The 24,945-nt window shown below is 39.9% G+C and overlaps 3 protein-coding genes across 4 annotated transcripts; all 3 read right to left on the reverse strand.

Moving 5' to 3' along the window:
• Positions 1–154: 154 nt before the first annotated feature.
• atxn7l3b (ataxin 7 like 3b) lies at positions 155–4,270 on the reverse strand. 2 transcript variants are annotated; one of them, XM_069155593.1, is made up of 9 exons: positions 4,153–4,270; positions 3,573–3,620; positions 3,346–3,469; positions 3,115–3,247; positions 2,774–2,945; positions 2,281–2,381; positions 2,165–2,187; positions 1,962–2,007; positions 155–1,052 (listed from the first exon to the last, which is right to left on the reverse strand). In XM_069155593.1, exons 3-9 carry the CDS (start codon positions 3,394–3,396, stop codon positions 973–975), a joined length of 606 nt encoding a protein of 201 aa, XP_069011694.1. In that variant the 5' UTR covers positions 3,397–3,469; positions 3,573–3,620; positions 4,153–4,270; the 3' UTR covers positions 155–972. The 2 variants fall into 2 exon arrangements, with proteins under 2 accessions (XP_069011694.1, XP_069011695.1); XM_069155594.1 differs by lacking the exon at positions 4,153–4,270 and adding an exon at positions 3,741–4,007.
• A 1,881-nt stretch (positions 4,271–6,151) lies between these two features.
• On the reverse strand, positions 6,152–11,549 carry LOC138201971 (nucleolar transcription factor 1-B-like). The gene is made up of 16 exons (XM_069155595.1): positions 11,232–11,549; positions 10,933–11,108; positions 10,275–10,352; positions 9,858–10,013; positions 9,700–9,764; positions 9,555–9,612; positions 9,292–9,341; positions 8,962–9,103; positions 8,823–8,864; positions 8,677–8,742; positions 7,963–8,015; positions 7,681–7,870; positions 7,540–7,587; positions 7,350–7,421; positions 7,068–7,136; positions 6,152–6,980 (listed from the first exon to the last, which is right to left on the reverse strand). The coding sequence occupies exons 1-16, from the start codon at positions 11,260–11,262 to the stop codon at positions 6,933–6,935; spliced, it is 1,344 nt and encodes a 447-aa protein (XP_069011696.1). The 5' UTR covers positions 11,263–11,549; the 3' UTR covers positions 6,152–6,932.
• Positions 11,550–12,746: 1,197 nt separating this feature from the next.
• slc4a1b (solute carrier family 4 member 1b (Diego blood group)) lies at positions 12,747–21,121 on the reverse strand. Its single transcript, XM_069155596.1, has 17 exons — positions 21,094–21,121; positions 19,647–19,827; positions 18,930–19,065; positions 18,734–18,806; positions 18,325–18,367; positions 18,007–18,191; positions 16,982–17,192; positions 16,659–16,832; positions 16,411–16,559; positions 16,089–16,283; positions 15,716–15,964; positions 15,464–15,553; positions 15,061–15,227; positions 14,714–14,955; positions 14,412–14,581; positions 13,677–13,850; positions 12,747–13,569 (listed from the first exon to the last, which is right to left on the reverse strand). Exons 2-17 carry the CDS (start codon positions 19,801–19,803, stop codon positions 13,489–13,491), a joined length of 2,496 nt encoding a protein of 831 aa, XP_069011697.1. The 5' UTR covers positions 19,804–19,827; positions 21,094–21,121; the 3' UTR covers positions 12,747–13,488.
• Positions 21,122–24,945: the final 3,824 nt, after the last annotated feature.

Below are 24,945 nucleotides of genomic sequence, written 5' to 3' on the forward strand. Positions count from 1 at the left end.
GCAACATTTACTGTCTCATCCAATGGGTGTTTTGAACAAATCAAAATTCAATAGGTCTCAGTTATTTGAGCAACAGCATCCTCTGTTGGTCATTTTGATTTTTTTTTTTCTTGGCTGATTTATATTCATTAAGAATTCGAACACAAAACCCCAGGACAGGTAACAAATCATTTATTATGCTAGACAGATGAAACAAACTGAGCCATGATAGCAGCAATTCAACTATTAGAATATTTACACTATCACATCACACCAAGGACATACTGTATGTAACCCTTTACAATGTAAACACATGATACAAAGACATATTTGAATGCTAGAAAACAAGCCGATCTATCCACCAAAAATGAAACAAACAAAAAAACCTGCTTCCTGCAGCATATACCTGCGTGTATATTTCAGGGTTCATTCACTGAACATTTTACAAGTTTACACAGGTGGTTGTCAAACAGAGCTGCTTGTGTTGTGATTCAGCTTGAGAACCTGACGGTGAATGTTGAACTAAAAGACAAACCATTAGCAATGATTGTCTTTGACATTATTTAAAAAAAAAAAAAAATTTAAAAGGTGAGGACATATAAGAACACCTAATCCTAATCATTTCTACATCATGAGAAACAAAATACTGTGTGTGCACGCTGTCACTGTTGCTCAGCCGCTGAATGAATCACAACCTCTGAGCAGTGAAATCGTATTTGGTGATATTCATTATTTTGGACTTAAAAATTAACTAAATAAAAGAATGAGACTTGGTACGATGATTTTGTGAATGAAAATAAATCTGTCAAGTATACAGTGGGAGTTCTGGACTGCTTCTGCAGAGCAGCAAACACCACAAATGTCACCTATAACATCAACGTCCATTGATTTCACAACATAAAGAACTGAAGGTAAAGTGTTATTGGTCTCCCCACGTGTGCGTATGTTCACACACACAATGGTAAGAGAATGTGTGTGTGTGGTTTGAGTGTGTTATTGAGAGAACGCCTCATCTTTCATCAGCATGCGTGGGCTCTCCTGGTTGTCCATTCGACGCCTCGGACCCATCATGCCTGGGGTACAATAAAGAGTGGGATATGTCATTTATTCATTCATTCATCCTGCCATCCGATTACACGCCGATTTAAATTACTGCTCATTTCATCATTATTCAGTGTCCCAGTTCCACACCGTGACTGATTCCAAGCAGGTTTGAGTGAATGGTGTGTCCACACAGCAAAATTTTAAAAAATAAAGTATGTATAAAGCAAACATATGTACTGAATGCAGCCGTTTATGCAGCCTAATCTCCCACAATGCAATGCAACAAGAAAAAAACAGAGGTGCTGGTCATAGCCAAAAAAATAGCAATGGTGGCAAAACAGCAACAAAAATCCTGAAAAATCAAACAATGATTAAATCTGAAAAATGTACATATGTTAGTGGGTCTTCGTGAAGTTTAATCAGCAGCTGCTCTTCAAAGTGTTAGTTTGACTGACATACATTATCTGTATTATATCATTTCATGTGCAGGATTTTTAGTGGGCCAGAAATCACGGCTCCATGACTCTTCCTGAACACGAGAACATGATAAAAACTAGAACGCGTTAACATCAGTGGTTCTGTTGTTAGATTGTGACTTACTACACATGTTACAGCTTACAGTTTGCTAGCAAGCTATATCTTCATGATACAAATGTGTTTTGAGCTGTGGTGGTTCAAACATATGAGGCTGAACAGTCCAATAAAGCTGCCAGACGGAGCCTCCGTGTTTCAGGTCGTAGTGGTATTTGACACTTTAGAGGGGCTGCACCTTTCACGTGATCTGGATTTTACAATTAATTTAAAAACCTTATTTTTAATATGTGGCAATTAATAATATATTACTGCTTTACACAGACTTTAAAGTATTTGATTACAAAAAGACAGAGTACGAAAACAAGACAATTGGCGATCAAGTTTAAAGATTCGTTTCCACTTACTGCTCTTATGCTTGAATGATTTTGATCTTCTTGGTGAGTTTGGATTCTGAGGTGGAGAGAGAAAACAGATTTAGTTTGACAAATCAGCACAAATATTCTCCATGTGTTTTAATGAATGAAGACATGATGGGGATAATAAAGTGGTACACGAAATCCTCCCCAAGATATTAAGTGACACATTTAGATGAAGAAAAAAAAAATACCTTATCAGATTTCCTTTTCTTGGCTGTAAAAGAACGACAATAAAGTTCAGATAAAAAAAAAAAAATATTTCATTGATTTCGTATCTGTGAAACTTCAAACAGTACATGAACATCACCTTTCTTTTCTGCCCCATAAGACCAGTCGTTGTCGTTGACGTCGTCATTATCCTCTTGGTCGCTCTCTGACTTATTGTTGGTGTTGTTACCGGTGACTATTCTGTACAAGAGGAAAGAGTAAGGCATGACACACACAATAACTCAGCATTACTCATTGCAAATAACAGCTCGGTTATAAAACGAATACATTCTGGGCTGAAATGACCTTTTGCTTCTGTAGCTACATGCAGCTTTTTGTTTTGTTTTTATACATCACTCTATTTTTGTTTGGAAGCATAACACTTACATCATATATAAAAGGAATATGATAAACTCTATGTGCTCTCCAGCACCTAACCTCGTCTTAATTTCCAGACTAATAGTAGGATAATTAAGATGTATACCTCAGCAGTACTAATTTTCCATCTACCCGCAATGGCGTAACTATTGACGGTGCAACCAGTGTAAAGCACCAGGGCCCTGGAGCAGCTAGGGGCCTGTTATAATAATTACCTGCGGTTGGCTATACGGCTGCTGTTGCGTCCCATCCCGAGGCATTTCTCTAAGTGTGGGGCGAAGCGTGAGGCCGCGATGCTCCGGCTGCAGTTGGGACATACACACTCTTTGTTCTTCCACTGGTTGTACACCTGGCCAAACACATCCAATCCTGGCTGGTCCACAATTTCTGAAGATTGAAATCAAGAGGTTAACACACCACTCAGCATGGTTAACTGAGAGATGTCATAGCCTGAATGTATTATTCTTTGTTACACACTGCTTTTTCAACATTTGATGATGGCGTGTTTAAGTAATAATCCAGCTTTGTGTCAGCAGGGAGTTGACCGTGTGCTCACCAAAGTCCCTCATGCTTTCTTGGTCCGTGTCATCCAGGAAAAAATAGCCCTGCTTAACGGCCCGGTGGACCTCGAAGCAAAGACCCAGGCATGCATCCTCCACCAGGTCAGACAGGATGTCCTGAGCTAGGGCCTGGCAGGGAAGAGAGAGACGCACTCAGGGATGTCCCATTTCTCTGTGCGAGTGTGTATCTAACGGTTCTGCAGAGGTAATGTGCATGTCCCAAGTACCTCCAGCTTGCTGTTGTCCAGGCTGGACATTGAAACCTCCTCCATTTTCATTTGCCAGAACTACCAGATGAGCAGACACTGCTGTGGTCATGCTGTAGCGCAGCAAGCATTGGCCAGAACAGGGCTGCAGCAGGAGGGACACACAGTTTAGCAACACGGAGACATTAAATCCTGTAAACACAAGCAGCCCTTTGGTAAACATTTGACGCATTGAATCATGTACTCACAACTGCACGCTGAATCTCGACCAGGGAGTCCCTTCCCACGTTTAGAAGCTACGAATGACACAAAGCAGGAGAAGTTGGCGTCGTAGTACTGCAACATTTCAATAAACAGACAGACGGAGACGAACATGACGTTAGCTGAACAGTACACACGGCTGCTGCGATCGTTACCATCTAATGAGAGGAGAAGAAAACAAAGAGCTTGGCTATGAATAGGCTGCTGGAGGAGCTGCAAATGCCAAGAGGTTACAGGAGAGGCGAAATCCTGCGCGCAAAGCCACCAGGTCAGCAGCAGCCGCGGCCACCACATGAACACGTAAGGTGCATCAGACGAGGTAGAGAGACGACGGGACACATTTAGCGGTGAGTGGAGAGGTTTTGCTGCTGGTAAAACACATCTGACTACAGCGAGGCTCCTTCCCGGACCCAGCGCTGCTGCTGCTGCTGCTGCTGCTGCACTGCGGCTGTCCGTCTCTCAACTCCCCGTAAAAACACCCACGACGCCCCTGTCCCCACATTAAGCCCACCTAAGATGAATAAAGCAACCCTAAACCCGGAGAATCCCCTAATTGTGTTTATTTACCTGTTTGGGCAGGCATCCATCTTTACATCAGAGACATCAGACAGGAGCAATCGATCGCCGCACGCGTTTCCCACCGAGCGCTTCCTCTGCTGCTGCACTGCTGGGACTCCGACTCAGTGGATTTATCGGTCAGGCCAGCATGTGACCGTGTTTCCCCCACGCAATTTAGGCCTTTTGTTTGTCTTGTAGTTGTCACGCTACGGTATTTTAAGACCTTGCTCTGGGATTGTGCCCTGTTATTTAAATTTCACTGCAATCGACACGAATCACATTTTTGTAAACAAGTTTATTGTAAACAAGACTTTATTTGATTAACCAACAATAAGCTGTTGCAACAATACCTAATGCAAAAACAAATGAGTAATCCTATTAATCATATTGTTTCAACAAATAATCCATTAAAAACTTAAGGTAGGCTTTTGTATTTTTCTAAAACCAATTTATACATACATGTTTTCATTGATAGATAGATAGATAGATAGATAGATAGATAGATAGATAGATAGATAGATAGATAGATAGATAGATAGATAGATAGATAGATAGATAGATAGATAGATAGATAAGATAAGATAAGATAAGATAAGATAAGATACTTTATTAATCCCACAAGGGGAACTTTTTTTTTCCGCTACAGCAGCATTATAGGTACAGGAAAGCAATAAAACAACATTTGCTATGTACATTTTACATGTTAATACAACCAAACTTGATGTTCATTCTGATCCCCTCCTTGCAAGCCAAAGTAAGTCTAACATCCGTTTGACTTACATTTTTATTGCACATCATCTGAGTATCTGCAACAAAGCTTCAAACAGTCTTCATCATTACACGTAGAAAACAGAAAATACAGCACATTTGCTCTCTACACAACTAAAAAAAAAAACTTGCAGTTACCAATAAAATGTTCACATTCAAAAACAATATCGGTGGAATAAAGCTTAAAAACTATTTCTGATGTTGTCAACCCAAAACCTTTTTCACCCAAACAGGATTCATGTTAAACCGTTACCATGAAACCATATTAATGAGTGAACAAAATAAAAAGTGACTGATTCTATTTGTCTATTCTAGTAATTAAAAAAAGCACATCATGGGTACAATAAAAGTCTAAAAGTTGCCTCCATTATTCAAAAGGATTTATAGACAACCAGATTAAGTAGTATTTGATGGCCCCAATTGACCCCATTTTTTCCCTGTATGTATGATCATTGTGAACTGTATTCTTATGGTAGATTATAAAACAGATTTGCTGTGTGGTAATTTGAACCTGCCTCCCTCTGAATATGAACCCTGCAGTCCTCTTGTTCCCATTAAGTCCTGAAACCAGAACTTCTGTGCTCAAACAATACTTTGTGTCATCTATTAATAGAGGTCTAACAACTGCATTTTCACACAGGGACAAATAATTAGCAAATAATGCACGGTCCAACTTGGTTGAGACTGAGCTTTAATGGCACAATTAACCTCAAACATTTGTAGCCAAATGCGACTGTGTCAATTCATTCTGACACGGTGTGATGGTTGAACCTGTGGCTTTGGACCCCTTCAGAACGTCTGTAAACTCAGTGTGAGCAGATTTAAAGGATACTTAAAACACAGTTTTTGCAGAGGCTCCCATGTTCACAATGGGACATCTAGATTTGGTCTAACGCAGGACTATAGACAAATATTTGCATGACAAAGCGGAGTCTTTAGACAACAGGACAAGATTTTGGAACTGGAAATGTTCTTTCTGTTTGTAGTCTGTCTGTAACACAAGCAGTGTTGACCAATCACGTTTGAGCGGCCTTTGGTAAACAGTCTGTGCGGAGACCAAAACAGGCTGAACGAATGGACTTACATGCAATCTTGGAATCTATTGGGTTAGCCAAGTGTAAACTGGCTACTTGTGAATCAGTCCAGTTGGAGATGTCCTTTCGCAACTCTAACTTCATCATCACATGCTGCTCATGGAACTGTAAACAGGTACCAGCGTGTGGAAGAGTCCTCCTCTTGATAGATAGATATAGTTACTTTATTAAATCCCACAAGGGATACATTTTTTTCACTACAGCAGCATTGTAGGTACAGGAAAGCAATAAAAAAAAAAACATTTGCTATGTACATTTTACATGTTAATACAACCAAACTTGATGTTCATTCTGATCCCCTCCTTGCAAGCCAAAGTAAGTCTAACATCCATATTTGTTATCCTAATATCCACTAGTTTGACCACCTAAATACTGGCTGTTGCCCCATGAGGCTAAATTGTTGTCAGACTGATAACACTGCAGGACCTTAAAGACCCAAATAATTACTCTCTGAGTACGACACAGTCTCTCTCTCCCCCTCCCCGAGGTTTAGCCTGTTAAACTGTATATGATATGTGAGGGTGATTTTTTTTCTTTTACAAACAAACATTTTGATTATTCAGTTTGGACCATTTTAGCACTTTCATATTAGAGACATACTTTCCTGTCAAAGCCAGTTTTCAGGCCCTTTAAGGTTCTCATCAGTTGATATTTTGCTTTTGTGGTACACATTCCCAAACAGTATTACAATCATAATATGACACACCAGTAGCTCCCCATAAAGAGTCTGGGGTCCTCCAGGTCTCTGGTTGCAGGGCGCTTTGTAATTCAGCCTTGGATGTGCGACACTGCACAGAAGTAAACACTGATGGCAGCCATCATGGCCACTAAATAATGTGTCCTTTAAGTCAGTAACAAGAGCAGAAATCCATCTTTTCAAATCCAGAATTCATCTCCGAAAGCCTCCGATGTCCATTTTGTCACCATCTAATCAAACTCAAACATGACATCATCGTCTTCTCCCTCCTTTTCATCCTGTGGATAAACAGTTGATATTTAACATCAGGATGCACTGAATCAAAATCAAATAATACAAAAAATAAAAGTGTAACAGTTTTATACCGAATAGCAGTCTGAATTGTCCTCTTCTTCATCACTGCTGCTGTCCTCGATATCTTCATCTTCTGAGTCCTGTGTGACATACAACAAATGTGGATTAAAAGAACAGTGCAGCTTCAAGAATATGTATCATTTACTTTGCATATTTTACATTGCTAAACCATAACTTCCCTGATTGACTGAATCATAAGTAAACCTCATGAATAAACTTAAAGTGCATTTACATCATGAATATGTGGATTAGATGAGTGTATTACTGTGCGTTGTATAAATATTTAAACTTACCGATGGTTGTAATAAACTTAGTTCTTTTTTCTCCTCAACTTTTGTGTTTTTGGAATTGAGGTAGAAAAGTTTCTGCAAAGACAAGTATGTCATAAATTTAAGAAAACAATATTTAAAAAAAGAGAACATCAAAGAAACATGACAGAAAAACAAAAACAACGGATGAAAAGTTAAATTTCAAGGTGCTTACTTTGTGGTTATGTGTCTGATAGCACTTCTGCTCTTCTGCTGTCAGCGTCTAGAGATTGTAAAAGGTGGAACATTTCTTAACATCCAGCTGAAAGTTAAAAAATATTTGGATTTAACATTAGAAGTGAATGTTTCTCCATACCTTAAACCACTTCTGCAGGTCCGCTGAGTATTGTTTTATCCTTTTCCGTCCTATTTCATTATAATATTCCATCTCATTATAGGAGAGGTCGTACCACATTTTGTTGATCTCCCTGAGGCACGTCCGTCCCTTTGGCATTTTGTCCTTCAAATGTGCCAACTGAGTTGTGGTAAAAATTGCATGACCAGATCTGAGGAAAAAGAAAAATCACATGTTATTGAGGCTTTTTTTGCACGTTTAAATAAATCCTTAGAGGCTCATGTGTTTGACGGTCGCGCTCACTGCGTTGGCATCATGGGCTCGCCGGGAGGTTTCTTCACCCATTTGCGGGTCCTCTGCACAATGACAAAAAACATTTTTAAAAGAGGATATCGATCCACGGAGGAGGATTATCTTAACAACATGGGCAATGAACAACTGACGCAGGAAAGGAAAGCAAAGAAAGGTTTCTGTAGGTGCTGTGCCATGGTGGGCAATTATGTGAATAAAAATGATGCATTCTCATTTAACTTTGGAATAATTTTGGTAAAACAAAGCGGGTGCAGATCTTGGTGGTAGTAGCAAATATTCAAACGAGAACTTTGAAGGCCGAAGTGGAGAAGGGTTCCATGTGAACAGCAGTTGAACAGCTTAGGTGCTCTGAAAAAATACTTGGGTGCTGCACCGAGTGATTTAATGCTCGTGAAAACCCTGAACAAGAATGAAAAAAACATGTTTTGCTCACAGATAAAAAGATCCTACAGATGTGGTCAAAGGTGTTGACAGCCGCACATTGAAATGATGTTCTGTTTTTCCGGAAAAGTGCTACAATGAAAAGCTCTTTTGTCATGCCTCCCTACCTGCCTTTGGTTTGCCATAAAATAAAACAAGAGAAAATACAAAATGAGCTTTTCTTTTCAAGTGGAAAGGTACCAACACTTTTGGCCACATCTATGTTTAATAATATGATTATTTCTAACAGTATCACAAAATAGGAAACACAATATTACTTCTCACCTGTATGTCAGACATTTTGAGGTCATTCTCACTGATGATCTGCTGCTGCTTCTGCACGTCAAACCTCTGAGGGACATAAAAGCACTGTCATACAGTCTGTCAGCATTATCTCAATACTGCAAACATAGTCTTAAAATTTTACTTACTTCGAGGTAATTTTTCAATTTGCTCACATACTCTATCTTCATCTGGAATAAATTAAGTATTAAATTCAGATTTGAATTTTTTATTTATTTAAATGTAATCCAATATTTTAACAGTGGATATTAGTTTGTGTCTTCATACCTCTGTGTAGCGTGTTTTGTACTCGGCCTTCTGTGGTTCACTCAGTTCTCGCCAACGCTGGGACCACACGCTCATATAGGAGGTATTTGAGATATCTGCCATGGACTTCAGTTGCTCTTTGCAGAACAGATTATAGCCATTGCTAAAGATACACACACAGAGAGACATTATTTTCATCCATTAAACCGAGATAAAAAAAATAAATTAAAAAAAATCTTTAATTTAACAAAAATGAATGAACACATAAATGTACGCAGCATAAATATGATTAACACAGTCAAAGTGGGGCATGCAGTTCATTTATGATCAAGCAGTGTGTGTGAGGCTTACAGAGGAGGCTTGGGAGGAAGACCCTGTGCATCACCAGAACACTCTTTATCCTGTTTTTGCAAGAGAGGTCACAGGTCAGTTAGATGTGTGATGTAATTGCAATCAAACATGTGCCCAAGAAGATCAATTCTAATATTACTGTACTAAATCTAATGAATGTTACTGTACGTGAAAAGGGCATGAGAAAGGACTAAACCCAGCTGAGCATGGAAACAGTAAACTGCAGATCATGACTCTGATTGACCAATGACATCATCACTTACATCAGAGGCCTTCTTCTTCTTCTTCTTCGTTTTGGACACATCGTTACTGTATTGTTTTCTGAAAGACAAAAAATTAGCTTAGGCAGTGAATTTCCACAGGCAGCATCCCAGGCCAAATCGTGTGTATACAGTGTTAACTTCCTACCTGAACTCCACCATATTTGTCTTGTATTTTTGCGATGCAAGGTTAAACTTCTCCACATACTTGGCCTGGAAAAAGTCAGTAGTTCATCTTTTAAAATTTGAGGCTTTATAATGACGAGAATAGGCACTATTTGAACAGTGGCCATACATAATCTCTACCTTATTTTTATCTGAGAGCATAGCGAACTTCTTGATTGAATATCCAAACAGCTCTGAGAAGCTAAAATCCGGGTGCTTTTTATGAAACTTGGCCCAGTTCTCCTTATAGAAGATGGCACTTGAAGGGCTGGGTTTCTTCGGGAGCTCTGGATGGATCTGCACGAGAGAGAAAAAAAAGCCCCGCTTTAAATGCACAGCGGTTTTGCCAGACAGCTTTTCAGAGGAACTTTTTCATCCAATACATCCAGATTTCACTAATTCACACATAATGCTTTGCAACCATCAAGCATCAGAAAATACATTATTGTGTGGTGAGATCTGTATTACCAGATACATTGAGTTACATGATATTTAACTTTGCACAGAGAAATTTAGTATTCACAAAATGAAACTATGGAAGGATTGTTCTCTGCTTACCTTTATGTTATGGTCAGGATGAGAAATGACATCTTCAGCTTCAACAATGAGCTCTGGAAGGGTCCGAATCTTGCGCATCTGAGCAACAATAACAAAGATATTACACTCTCTTCCAAATTATTTTGCTATTTTTTATTTGTTGCTTTTCTTCATCCTTAAAAGAAAATCTGCCCAAATTAGTTGCCAAACATTCTGACCAGTGTGTCATGTTGTGTCGTGTTTGTTGCAGTAAAAACATCTTGGTGACATTTAAGTCTTCCTCTAATCTGTGGATCCACATTCAATCTTCTGCACTACTTAAGAGTCTTCAAGTGAGAGTAAGTGGAAAGAAAAATGTTTCTCTAGGCATAATTACTGTGTACAACATCTAAATGTTATTACCCTCCAGCAATTTTTTTGAAAAGCCTCATGATAACATCGCAATCACAATAAATCACAATCCGTTATGGCAATACTCATCATATAACAAACTGTTTAAAATCACATTAATGGTGTATAGTGATAGTATAGTATAGTGAGGCCGCCGGTGCTTCTCATCACGGTAGTTAATGGTTTATATGCTGCTGACTTCAAGATTTAAACATCCACTTTAGTATATTGGACATATTATCAAAACTTAACCATAAGTGGAGGTGTAGGTTCAAAAACTGTGACTCACCTTCTGCAAAATCTGAGTCCACTTCTGTTGGCATGCCTCTGGAGAAAAAGGGGGGAAAGCGACGATATCCCAGTCTACAGCTTTCAATGCTTTAGTGTAAGAGCACATGCTATTCTGTTGTGGGATGCTGGCTTTCATTGCAGCCAGAAGCTTCTGGAGGTGTTCCTTCTTCCATCCTGTGGAGACAGAAACGACAAGTCAGTGAGGAGAATCGATCAGATTGGCACTAACAAGCAGAATATTGTCTTGAACTACTGTTTTTGTGAGAGTTTTATCACTTTTTATTTAACTGTACTCACCAGATTCGGTCTCCATTTCAACTTGACTCATTTTTCGATGTAAAAGTTCCTTCAGTGGGATTTCGGTGTAATAGCTGCCTGGGTGCAAACTGGACCGAAAGTTAAACCATGTGACTCCAGGAAACTGGACAGCAACATGAGCTAGTGAGCTCCTTTATCAAGCCAAGAGCCTAAATCATATACAAGTTCTTGTTAATCCACAATATGTTAACTAATTGTCGGTTTTGCCGTTATGGTCGCTTGTAGAGCAAAAAGCGATACACGAAAAAGCAAAAATACACGTGCCGTTTCACTGAACCGATATTTCTGTGCTGAGCCACATCTGGTAGGAGGGCCTTCCCATGAGAGAAGCCAATCAGAAATGCCTCCCGTCTTTCAAGCGGTAAGACAACAGCCAATGAGCTTCTTCGGTGGCAGGCTTCGCTGGCCAGCGTTGATGGTGCAAGCGCCACCTATTGAGCCGGAGGATTATAGCAATAAACCTGAATGCAACGTAAATTATATCATATGACGAAATGAAAGGTTATAGGCCCCAAAGGTAAAGACACTAATACCATGAATAGTTTTTAATGATCCATTACCTTTATAGATAGTGCAGTAAAAAGAAAATTAAAACTTGCTTTTTGGAAAGGTACTGCTGAATGACAGTGAGAACATGTTAAATTATTGTTTTCAAGAGCGCAGCAAACTTTGTAATCTTGGATCTTGCAGGGCCCCTGTCTGGCATTAGGCCCCTAAATCATTCTGAGTTTTTCCAAATGATCTATCAATTATTGGCACATTATTTTAATGTACTGTAATTTTGTATTAAATAATCAACTGGATTTAACACCCCCCCCCCCCCCTTTTCATGTGTCTCAGACTAAACTAGTTCTACCCAGAAGTCCAGTTAAATTGTTTGTTCTATTCTTCTTAATCAATGTTTAGTTACACCTATGAGACGAATGTCTGTGGTCCATTGGTGGTAGTTATAAGTGCTCTCTCCTTAGTGTCTGAGACCCTATTTTCAAACTTCAGATAACTTATCAGGGTGTCCAGTTTCACATACTTCCATATGGGATTTTACTTTAATTGGTTTGTGAATAAACTGAATCAAGAACAGACATCTGATGGAAAAAAAGATTTGTTTTCTCTCTTATTTGCAAGTGATTCCTTTTTGTTTTACTTTCCGCATCTAATTGACGACTCCCCTGTGTCCTTATCTTGTGACCTACAACCAACTCAGTATTACCATACGAAAGCAGATACACAGATACAAAGAGAATGGGAGTGACTGTCAACTGTTTGTCACACTGTCTAAAAGCTGCCCTACGGAGATCTGGAAGCACTGCTGGACACCACTCTTTGAGGGTGGATGTATTTGCTCCTTCTTGCAAGAATAAATGTCCGATATGTTTGATTTTGAACCAAGCCTCTGAGTAATTTTTCCAACAACATCCAAAGATATAAGAGTGAGAAGTAATCAATAAATGATAGCTAAAACATAACAAAATCTGGAGAAAATAATGGGCTGGATTTACTGGAAGGTAATTTTATTATTTATAGGGAGATGACAAGAAGAGAGCAACACTACACAATGTAATTTTTTAATGAACAACACACAAAAATGTCAACATTTAGTCTTTTCCTGCTTTGCCACACAGCATTGTTGTTCTTTTGCTCCCCAGTGTTACCAGTTTGGTCATTCTTTCTTAAATACTTGATTGCATCCGTGCCTTAAAAATCACATATTCCTTCATTTAGAGTTTGGCTTTTACACACATCAAGTCAGTGAGTACAATAATAACGTTAACATTACATTCAGTGTGCGATTGCTTGGACAAAACATTCAGTTATTGCTACCATTTTCCACCATTCAAGCTTTCTATTTCTGGAATGCTGGCATGATTTTCTACATTATGTTGGACTGCCTCTTTTACACCCATTGTACTTTAAAAACCATTTGCATTTATTATATCTTTCTTTTTTTTAAAAACATATAAATGAGTATATTTCCAGCTTCAGTGATGTAAAGGATTGACCTGAGGGACAGTTGAAAATTCTTCAGGAACCTTTGACCAAGGCAGCTTTATACAAGATATTAATATTATCCATATAGACACCACATATAGAGAATCTATATCTGAATTTTTCATGAAAAACACAGTTAAGATATGTTTGTGCCCACAGGTAAGTTAGACATTAACCTGAGCCACATATAAAATAAATATATTTTTGTTGAAATATAAAAAGTGCTGGCAGTTGTCATGGAAGATGTCTACAAAGGCATCTGAGATTCACAGTATACATCCCGACCCGGCTCCTCCTCGAATGTCACTTTGGCGTCATCAGCATCCAACTAAAACGTGACAGACAGAGAAACAGTTGGATACTCACAGCATAAAGGACATCACATAAGTCTGACTTTCTACCACACTGTATTCATTGAAGTGACAAGCCACTTACACATTTCATCTCCAGTTCAGTGAAGAAACGCCCAGTCATAAACATGCGTAGAGGGATGGTGAGGATGAGAATGAAGGGAAGTGCGAGCGACACAGGACTGGACTTCACAATCCACAAAAGGGCAAGACACACTACCTGTATGGCCGTGAACAGGTGCATCCGTCCTGTGCTCACCTGTGTCCGCAACATACAGAGACATGCACACATGATGTTCATTATCCATGATTAAACCCACTGACTGTGGTGACCCCACTTGTGCTCCTCTGGTGCCACCCTGAGGCTCGTACTTGTATTTATTTTGTGAAATTGGCACCAGAGTTGGTTCAGACATTGTTTGCCTGCTAATGCAATTTAAGGGCTTTTGCAGTCGGCCAACATGTGTATGTTTATGGACAAATTTAGTATCACATTGAAAGGTTAAAACCTGAGTTAAAGCTCATTTAAATGTTGTCAAGTATGCAAATATACATGTCTCAAATACCATCCAGTGTGCCCCAAAATGTTCACATATAACATGATTTAATGAAACTGCATCCTGACAGGAAAATAACATATGTTACCAGATGTTATGAGATGTGCTGTGATGTAAGATAATTTAACATCACATACGGCGACATCTCATCATCAAGCTTCATTCATTTTCATTGAGTAACCATAATGGGAGCAGACCCTCTGTTCACCCTCTTAACATTAGCACCTTGCAGCTCAGTTATCATGTATACGTGGGACCCTTACCCTGGTGGCGTAGGGTTCATCAGGGTGGTATTTCTTAGGGATGAGTAGAAGCAGGATACGGTCCCACAGCTGGATGCCATTTAGTGACGTGACTCCCATGTAGAGGAAGATCCCGAACAAGGCTGACATGGGAATCATCTTTAGGATTGGCTCCATCAGAATTGACAGACCTTAAAACAAAAAGACAGATAAAGGATAGTGTACTTTTCAAAATCTGATTTACATGTAAATGATCTACCTGTAGAAATCCAGACATACTGTTGTAGAAAAGAAACATTCAGACTAGGTGATGAGACACATACCAACAAGTAAAGCCACCAGGATGCCACTGATCCGCTGCTCCATCACTTTCTCTATCACCGGTTTTGGACCTTTGGTCATGACGGTGAGGGCGTTGGCGTGGGTGACAGACCGCACCGTGGCAGCACTGAGCCATGGCACACCGAATATTGCACTGAGCCCGCCCATGCCGACTAAAACCAGCAAGTCAAAGTGGAACCCGGAGCCTTTGACCATCTTCCTCTCAGGCTTACTCACAATGAGACTAGTCAGAGACATGGAGTGTGAATCAAACTGTCGTTAAAAGCCAGGAACGTTTTCTGAGGTTGATGATTCAGTGAGTGATATAGCTTGAGATATAATGACTCACGTTGTGATCTGAGACTCCAGGAAGATGAGAATGAAGACGAGAAAGGCCGGGATACAGCAGGCAAACATCACCCACACAGGGAAACCCTTGTGCTCTCCAAAGGGGTTGATGAGCCAGCCTCTTTTGTCTGGGTTGGACACCACCAGACCTTTAGGAACGACCAGTTTCTGTGAAGAAAAATACACCAGTGTAATAAACGGATAACATTTTCTTGATTGATTCTTTTTTTTAAATATTTTTGTAAATTAAAGGTTTCAGTTTGGATTTTTAACGAGTTTGTAAATATTCTAAAAACTTGTCATTATGGGTCATTCAGTGTAGATCGATGGATGAAATGAAGGTGTCTGAATACTTTCTGGATCAACGCTAAACTGGGTTTTGTAGCTCAGAATCACGAGCCAACCTGAGTGTAGGTATCCTCAACGTTGTAGTCCACGAGTACCATGAGGAAAATGGCAATTGGCACACCGAAGTCGCCAAGCAAGCGTCTGACCTGGGAAGCAGAGATCACAAACCAAACAAAAATCAAAAATATTTCAGAGATTCAATGTGATAAAAATTTTGATTCAAAGTTCAAAGGACTGCTCACGAAGTCAGTTTATTCTGTAGAAATTCAAAGGACTAAAATACCCTGTGGACTCCACAACCGGCTCACCTTTCCAGGAAGAAAAGTCCCGTTCTTGAACTGACGCAGGAAAAAAGCAATGAAGAAACAGCCAAGCATGAGGCACATGGAGAGCAGGGCTGTGTTAGGGTAAGGCGGCTTAATGGTGTTGATAATAACAGTTGTGTTGCCAGTGCCATTGTCATAGATGACGGTCTCATCCACTTTTGGGTGCCAGGGATTCTCTATAGTTGCATTCAGATGATCGTAATTTAAAATCAACGGATGTGCCCTAAAGGTCTAAACAGAAGAGAAGAGAGCGATGGAAGATGGATCACACACTGTTAATGTGTTCAAACCAAGATAAAAAGTCTCAGATTTCATATTAACAGATGAAATATGAGGATGAGGATGGATGGTTTACCCTCCCCAGCTTGGCAAAGGTTTCATAGATGAAGATGAGGGAGATGAGAATGGAGAAGATCTCCTGGGTGAAGCGTGAAATGAAGCGCACCAGGAAGCTGCCCTCAAAGGCCACAATGACCACCACGATGATGACCAGCCACACGCCGACCCACACTCTCCCAACAATATACTCAATGTCCTGGGACTTACAGAACTGAACAAAAGAAACTGGGGATGAGTTCAACTTGGTGCTCAATTTGTTGTTGTATGCATGAGGGAAACAAAACAGTTTGCATGCAAAAGTTGAACAGAAACTATTAAAAAGAAAGTTGTTGTCTCACAGCAAAGAAGGCCTCCTCGAACACTAAGAGCGGACCAGAGAAACCAATAACCAGTACGGGTTGAGCAGCAACAAAGCAGAAGATGATTCCCTGAATGCTGGTGGAAATGAGGAGCTCTGGAACACCCATCATGTTGTCCACCTTATCGGCTGCAGAGGCAAAGATTAAAAGATATTTACAGGATCTATTACATGAAATAGAAGTAGCCTGTCTTCAAAACAAGACCAGACACACTCATATTTACACACCCAGCAGTCCTCCAAAGGTGATAGCAGGGGATAAAGCGGCAAAGTAGATGAAGATGATGGCAGCGAGGACCTGGGCGTTAAGCGCATCGGTGAGGTCACTCTTGTAATACTGGTAACGCCTCTTTATGTCTCGCATCATCCCACCAAACAGTCGACCAGTACGAGACAGGGGATCTTCAGGAGGAGGCCCAGAAGCGATGGAAACTTGGAGGAAATTTAAATCTGAGGTGAATCTACGATAAATTTAGTGAATAACTTTGATTTCTTTGAGTATTTATATTTAGTAACCATGACTGATAGTGTAGTTTTGGGTGTGTACTCACCCCTCCGAGGTTTGGAGTCGAGGCGGAGCATCGGATCAGAGGGCTGGACTCTGTCCTGCAGTAGTTTCTTCTGAAAGTTGATGATGGAGCTGAGCATCGCTTCACTCTGGATCTCTGTGGGCGGGATGACGATGCTGCAGTCCATGAAGTCGGCCAAAGCCTCCGTCAGCTCTCGGGCGCTCTTTGCCCGAATTGCTGCCTGATTGAACACCTGAGACAGAGAGAGGAGCTGGATGTGAGGACTGAAGATCGTGAGGTCAGGAAGCAGCATCACGCGAGGGGTGTAATGTTTTCAGAGTGTTTGTACTTCTGCTTGTTCTAGATATTTCTTTTTCCTGAACAAGTGGTACACATATTATTAATCTCCAAATTATTAAATGTCATTTATTGTAGAGTCGAAACACTTCACATTTTGAATTTGGAATCAATTGCGACCCACGATAGCTCCCACCCCCTCACCACTTGGGGGAAGTGAAACATGACTTTGACATGATGGGCGCTATCTTACACCGGGTGTAAAGCAGCGTCCAGTGCAACGCAAGTGTCTTTGTGAGTTTCAGACTGACACAGTTGAATATTTCCCATCCAGCACCAATTCTGTTTAATGTACTTGCTCCCATGACCGTGTTGGTCTTAAAATGAAGTTCGATCGGGCGTATTGTTGGTGCATGCTATTTTGACCAAGTGACCAACAGAAACCTGGTCTTAAGTCAGTGGTGCAATATTTTACTGTTATTTTAAGAGCACATTATTAAATTAGTAAGATGCACCTATAAATGTGGGTGCACACTGTACTTGCTACACACACAGGGACAATAGTGTTTGTGTAGTGTGGGTTACTTTGATTCAAACTGGCTGCTCAGCTTTAAACTGAAGTACTGTCGATTCAAGATGTGCTGGACACACGTGCTTGACTGCACAACAGTAACACTATTGTCACTGGACTGCCCTGCAACCAGAGTTTAACAGGCTCAACCTCTTCATTGTCACCATCTGTTTGAACTATTTAGTCTCAGCTGACTCACTTTATCAGCCATTAGTGCTGCCATCGCACGGCCAGTCTCGTGGTAGTCCATGTCAGTCTTGCTGGGGCCGACCAGAACAAAGACGAAGCGTACGGGCATCGGGGCCTCCAAGGCTGAGTCGAGCACCGCTGCTTCCTTCAGATGCACAAAAACAACTGTGGGCTTCTCCAGAAAGTCCAAGGCTCCTGGATGCAAAGAGGAATATATATTCAGAGATATGCCAACACATACTTAAATGGAAGTGTGTGTTCAACACGTCAACACAAACAATAAACACTGTACTACGGATCCTACATAAAAAGGGAAAAAGTGTCTCACCTATAAGCACCATGGAGGCCTCAACACGGTCAGATTCATCCCTCTAAAGAAACACAGAATGAACAAACATTATTATCACTCTTTCTTTTTTTAGAGGAGCCTGCCATGATCATCTGTGTTTACTGTAAATGACTGCAGATACAGTATGTTTGGATGATCTATTCATTACATCATCACATCTGTGAATATCAGTATTTGCAATTAATCTGGGGAGAAATTTTCATTCTGAACATTACAGCTGTGAATACGTATCTGTGCAGAATGTTTGCACGCTGCGATAACCGCATGTATTGCAGCTCTTAAAACTGAAGATTTTCTAAACTAATGAAAGAACATTTGCAGAAATTGTCTCACTATTGTCATGTTATCAGCTCCTTAATTAAATTATTACTTCAGTGGAAGAACTTACTCTTTCCTTGACCGAGAATCGCTGCAGGTCCATCCCGTCAGTCAGGGTTTGGCTCTCAGGATCAGATGATTGGCTGGAGGGAGAAAACCACAAATCTTCTCCTCTCATCTGGAGCTTTGGATAATAGTCTCAGCTAAATGCCTAAAAGTAGGTCCTTTGTGTTTGAGTCACTGTTGGGTGATGTCTGGGAAGTTACCTTCGGTTTTGGAGCAAAGACTTGAGCACCTCTTCTCGGTCTCCTGGCCTGATCTCCTTCTTGTTAACCATCTCGCTGACCATCTTCTCGGCGATGGTGGCCAGTGTCTTCTCTTCACAGTCGAAAATTGTCACACCTGAAGAAAAGGAAATGTTGGAAAACATTCAGACATCATCGTGTGGTTGTGTTGTATTTAAGGACGGCGATCAGACCAAATGAGAGCTTGACAGAGGGAGTGAAAGTGCCACAACTTGCTGCATTTAAGGGTTTATTTATAGCACACTAATGGTTAAACATACTGTCAGAGGAAAAGTAGAGTTGAGACCACCACAACAATGATACTACAATCACAAGAAAAGGAAAATCTGTTTATGTTTTTTAATGTAATTTAAATGTATTTTATGTAATACTATTATGTAAACTGAATAGAACCTGTTACACTGAGTACAAAAGATATGATTTGTAACCCTCACATTTGTTGACAAATACCAGTGGGGGAAGCAGAACTTTCACTTAATCAAAAATAGTAAGACTACAGTGCACAAATACTCTGTTCACAAATTTATTAACAAATGTTCGTCAGTGTCATGTTATGTCATGCTATACGCAACATATTAACTCATATATATAATATATATATGTATATATATTATACACACATATATATATATATATACATATATATATATTACATTTTTATTGATTTTCCTCACCGACCTGTGGTCATGGTGCGTCGGAGCTGGATGAGGCTCTTGAAGGTGAGGTAGGAGATGTGTGAGGTCGCCCACACCCCCGCCTGAGGGTCGAAGCTCTCCTCGTAGCCCGCCCATCTCCCCGTCTCCTGCCAGTAGGCCTGCTGGTTCTGGTCCTTCATTAGCTCCCTGAGCCTCACGTACCTCTGAGGGGCACAGAGAAACAAAGAGGTGAAGACCAGCTGAGATGGACACGAGCGTGGGACGCAGGTACGAGTGAGGAAACATTTGGACGCGCACAGGTGGATGAATTCAAGCTGCACCTCCCGCAGCAATTGTCAGTGTACATCATAGTGCCTCTGTCTAACCTGAATTTAGTGAAAAAATAAAAAGTTTAAACAGCATTTATTTCAGTAGGTTATGTAAAGTAGTAGGGAAATGCATCATAATCTTTTATACATTGATATGTTTTGGTTGTTTCCTGCTGTCTCTTTTTTGTACCACATTCCATTTTTGCCGAACTGTTCCTCCACTAAGAACAAAAAATCCAGGGAATCACACAAAGTAAATTTGGTTCTAAAAAGACAGAAAAAGTTGTAATGTAGTAATGGAGTGAAATGAGTTTACAAGCATAAAATATTAGTTGCAATTATAACAATACTAAATGTCAAATAAAACATTTTAGTTACAGGTTACAAAGTGTGTTTGAAACACTTAAAACCCTTTCACTCAAAGATGTGCTTGGCACAATGTAACTTCGTTTGGATGTTTGATGTGCAGAATGATGTATGTGCAGAGTTTGACACCAGAAAGCTGATCTCAGATTCTTGAAAGTGAAATTAAAATGGAGGAGTTGGAAACCAGTCCTGGTCCAGAAGCTGTGATGTGGAAACCTAAACACAGCACTTGAAAATGGACTTTTAAAGATGTACGAGAAATCTTGTATAAAATATTCAGATTTAGGATTATTCAGTGTGTGAGCAGGGGTAGATTTTGAGTGAGCTATTCTCCGTTCAGAGCTCAGATAATATCACATTCATGCATCACTGCATTACAAAAACACGGTTGATATTATGGGTGTTATTTTCCACCGCAGCAAACCTGGAGCATCACATGATGGTGCTGTCCTTTCTATAATCTTCCTATCTGCACCAGTTCATGCTAATGTGAGAGGCTGCTGTCCAGGTGTCACTTTGTGTCCATAAGGTAAACATGGTGGCAGTCATGCCTCAACAAACAAACAACCAGCCGGCTCCAAACTCTGGGTCACCGCTGGTTTCCAGTGTGGACATGATTGACTGCGCACCCTGGACATGTTTGGATTGTCAATACATGTCGTGTGTCTGGAGTGGGGATACTGTGTCCGTGTGTGTGTGTGTGTGTGTGTGTGTGTGTGTGTGTGTGTGTGTGTGTGTGTGTGTGTGTGTGTGTGTGTGTGTGTGTGTGTGTGTGTGTGTGTGTGTGTCCCTTACCTGACACTCTGCACTTGGGTTAGCGTTGGTGTTTATGTTTCAGGCAGCTGGAACAGACACAATTGACACAATTAATATATTTTTACATTAACATAGCAAATACTTTTAACTGAGAACCTATGTTTGGGGCGGATATCAATAATCCAAAATATAATGAAGTTCATCTTAACTTTGCTTGTTCAATTTTGATTTGAGGTTGTAGTTGTGAGATTACTTCAGTGTCTTTAGTATGTCAGATATCTGCAGAGTGTCCATTTTTATCTGAGACTGGATCTGAAGTTGTCAGTGACAACAAAACGATTTATTTCCAAAACACAGCTGAGCAAAGGGGTGGAAGATTCGGATTAGACTGACTAAACACCATCTACAGCATGTGTGTGTGTATTACACATGTTGTGGGGACAGAAATGTGTTTACACAGTTACATTATGGGGACTCTACTCCCTTTTAGAGACAAAAAGCAACTCCGCATAACATAAATCATTACATTTTGGGGTGAAGAGTTCAGGCGTTAGTGTTAAATAAGGGTTAGGTTAAGATGAGGATTAAGCAAGAAGCGGTAATGGTGAGAATGAGGGCCAGACTAAAATGAGTAAATCGACGTAATGTCCCCTCCTCGACCGTGTGTGTGGTTTTGTGCATGTGTGAATCATTCAGCTGAAATATGCACATTCTTATACAGTATGTGCCGGCTTACATGAGTAGGTGTAAGTGTAAGGTGCACACACAGGTGCATGTGTCTGCAAATATATATTTGCAGGTTTCTGCCAAGTGTCTCAAATTGCATCGGGATGATAATTTATTTGTAATTGTACTGGTTTGGTTTTGCATACACACAAAAAATATAGACAAAAACGCATCAACAATATAAGATATTTTGAAATACAAGTAGGCAGATAATAATCATGGTTGTTGAAAGATAATTGAAATATATATGCCTGCACCAAGGAAACTTTCTTAATTTCTTAAATATTTTTTTTCATACAGCATAAAATGTTTATTTTTCCTTAACTTAAAAAATGTCAGGTCCACCACACTCAAATACATTTATTTATTGTGGTAAATCCAACTGGACCTGCTGCGTAGTCTTGAAGATCGTTCCCCTTGCCGACTCAGTTTCAAAATCTGCAATGTTCAGTGTCTTCGGAGTCAGTCAAGTCTTTTCCTTATGAATAAGACCAAACAGAGGAACATCCTGCATCCTACTGCAGCATTGACCGTAAGACAATAAGAGCAACTGTGCTGTTTCTAAGAAGTGCACAGTTCCCATATTTTTCAAACTACAAACCTACAGCTTTACTTGTATTATTGCGCAAACACCATTCATAACTGTACCAGGAGAGGTGAGACTTACCTCCAGCCGGCCCTCGTCAAACCGACAGCAGTGACAAGTGACTGACCCCAGAATGTCAAAAAAACATGACTTTATAAACACTACCTCTTCAAAGCTGCCTCTGGGTGTATGTGTCGGTGCGTGCTGTCTGATAATGGGTGGGACTAACACATGCGTGCACACACACACACACACACACACACACACACACACACACACACACACACACACACACACACACACACACACACACACACACACACACACACACACACACACACGTGGACATACACTCTAATTCTCTCTGCTACAACACATCCAGCAGAGCAGTGTGTTCTGGGAGCACCCATAATATTGATAGTAAATACAGAGACTTGGTATTAGAAAACCAGTCGCACTGTGTCATTATTCAACCACCATATTATCACTTTTAATGTCCGTGTTTAGAGGACAACAAAGGCTTGGATTACACTGCCAGGCCTGTCCGCTCACCTTCAACTTCAGTGGAGAGTGAAACTTTGTTTGAAGTTGGCTTCCATCTTCTTTTCTTGTGCTTCCTTCAAGATAGTCCACATCTCGTAACTGTCCTGAAATCAAAACCTGAGATGTGACAAAAAGAGACATTTTTGAAATAAATTGTTCATCAACTTTAGTACAGTAGTTCAGTATGGCACTGAAAGCTTGAATAGAAAGTGACTCACCCTCTGAAAGGGATGTAAATGGAGACCTCAGGATTACTTTTGTTCTGGTTGAGTAAAGAAAACAAATGGAATCACATTAACTGATCTGATTTTTAACACTTAAATGACATTTGTTCTGTCTATTGGGTTGATGTTTAGATTATTTTAATTTATCCCCCTGGTGGTTGCATGTGTTATTGCAGTTAGTTTAGCAGTAGAAGTCTTCTCTTCATTCATTGGCCAATAGGGTCACATGACGTGGCCAGAGCAATGATTCCAGCACACAGCAGAGGTGAGGGATGACATGTGGGCAGCTAATCCTCTGCCTTTCTTACGTTGAGTGCCTTGAGAAGCAATGCTTGTGAGTACCAAAATATCAGGTGTGCTGAATTGTACTACTTATTGAATGTTTACATAGAACTTTAACATAAAGAGAGACGTTTTTATGGAGCTAGTATTTTTTAGCATCTAAATTAAGGTAAAGCATTGTGATGACTCAGCAAAAATGTTAATTATCAAGCCATGCCTTGTTTGTTGAAAAGGAAGGTAATTTAGCACAGTGTTTTATTCTGTGTGGTACATCAGAAAAGATATGTAATTTTATTTTGACATACATACTGATTGAGTGATTTATTTTGTCCTTATTTCAGTTTTACAAAAAAGATTGTTGTACACGAGAAGAGGAAAAACAAACAGTAAACGTTCATTCAACTTTACTTCTTCGTCTGACTCTCTATGCAACAGTATGTTCGCTATCTGTCGAAGTGTGGTCTGACACCTACTCTGAGGACAGAATAACATTTGATTGTTTTATTCAGCAAAGGGTGATTTCCAGCAAACTCACCAGAAACAGATGAACAAAGAGTAGCAAAAAATGAAGCAGGAGCCAAGAGATCCTAATCTGTATTCCCTGGTGTGATTCTGTATTCATTCAACTTTCTATGTTTTTTAAATTGAATTTCCCACAGCTCATCTGGCTGACTCTGCAATGTGTTGGAGTGGATAGAAAAAGCTGTTCTGCACACTAAGTTCAAACAGCATACTTTAGGTCAAAGATTTTCTACAGGTTTAAAAGACCATTTTTAATCAATAGAAAAACACGTAAACACTGTGTGTATGTTTTCACTTACATTCCCGAGATAGAGGCAGAGGCCATAGTATCCCAGATCCTTCATTGGATCTCCTGTTGATCTGTCAACAGAAATGGCAATTACATAGCAGCATGTCATTCATCCTTAAGAACAGTGAACAAAACATGAAATCATAGATGACAATGTTTGCTCTTCTCGGGTTGGCCAGTGTTACAACTGTGTAAGAGGGCTTGTTTTCCATAAGTTACTATGGTAACCTTCACACTGTATGTTGACTTTGTTAGAAATTTTAGCTGAGATACTACACACTGTGCATTTACATATGCATGGCTGCACATGTGAAAACATAAATATATCTTGCAGATACAGATATCTTAAAAAAGATTACACAAGAAATGACCGATGTGCCTGCACATACAGAATACTACATGTGTGTACAAGGTACAGGGTTTGTTACAATTTAAGCTTCACATCCTCAAGATATTATAGATTATTTTGCAGAAGGTGTGAGCTAACCCAAATTTAACAAAAACCTCAAAAGGTGTTGTGTGTTTCAGATATCAAGCACCAAACTACCAATGTCAGTGCTCAGTTGTTCTATATATACATGTTTAAATTGTAGATAGAGGACATCAGCAGTAGAATATGAATGGTGATGCATCATTGATTTAAAAAGCAGAATTTTATCCAATTTTATTATTTTATGTAGCTTTTATTTTGTTGGTTTTGATCAACAACAGGAAATCAT

The sequence above is a fragment of the Embiotoca jacksoni genome, unplaced genomic scaffold (genome assembly GCF_022577435.1).
Source record: "Embiotoca jacksoni isolate LCO1_2020_lvr unplaced genomic scaffold, fEmbJac1.0.p SCAF_20, whole genome shotgun sequence".
In the NCBI taxonomy this organism is placed as follows: domain Eukaryota; kingdom Metazoa; phylum Chordata; class Actinopteri; family Embiotocidae; genus Embiotoca; species Embiotoca jacksoni.

What these genes read in the sequence shown, in the direction of transcription:
- atxn7l3b (XM_069155593.1), bottom strand. Translation starts at nt 3,396, where the DNA reads ATGAAAATGGAGGAGGTTTCAATGTCCAGCCTGGACAACAGCAAGCTG. An exon ending in AGAAAGCATGAGGGACTTTG is followed by an intron (nt 2,946 to 3,114) that starts GTGAGCACACGG and finishes TTCAATCTTCAG; the next exon opens with AAATTGTGGACCAGCCAGGA. An exon ending in ATCATTCAAGCATAAGAGCA is followed by an intron (nt 1,053 to 1,961) that starts GTAAGTGGAAAC and finishes ATTGTACCCCAG; the next exon opens with GCATGATGGGTCCGAGGCGT.
- LOC138201971 (XM_069155595.1), bottom strand. Translation starts at nt 11,262, where the DNA reads ATGAGTCAAGTTGAAATGGAGACCGAATCTG. An exon ending in ATCCTGACCATAACATAAAG is followed by an intron (nt 10,014 to 10,274) that starts GTAAGCAGAGAA and finishes TCTCTCGTGCAG; the next exon opens with ATCCATCCAGAGCTCCCGAA. An exon ending in ACCTGCAGAAGTGGTTTAAG is followed by an intron (nt 7,588 to 7,680) that starts GTATGGAGAAAC and finishes TACAATCTCTAG; the next exon opens with ACGCTGACAGCAGAAGAGCA.
- slc4a1b (XM_069155596.1), bottom strand. Translation starts at nt 19,803, where the DNA reads ATGAAGGACCAGAACCAGCAGGCCTACTGGCAGGAGACGGGGAGATGG. An exon ending in CGACTCCAAACCTCGGAGGG is followed by an intron (nt 16,833 to 16,981) that starts GTGAGTACACAC and finishes CTCCTCCTGAAG; the next exon opens with ATCCCCTGTCTCGTACTGGT. An exon ending in TCGAGGAGGCCTTCTTTGCT is followed by an intron (nt 16,284 to 16,410) that starts GTGAGACAACAA and finishes TCTTTTGTTCAG; the next exon opens with TTCTGTAAGTCCCAGGACAT.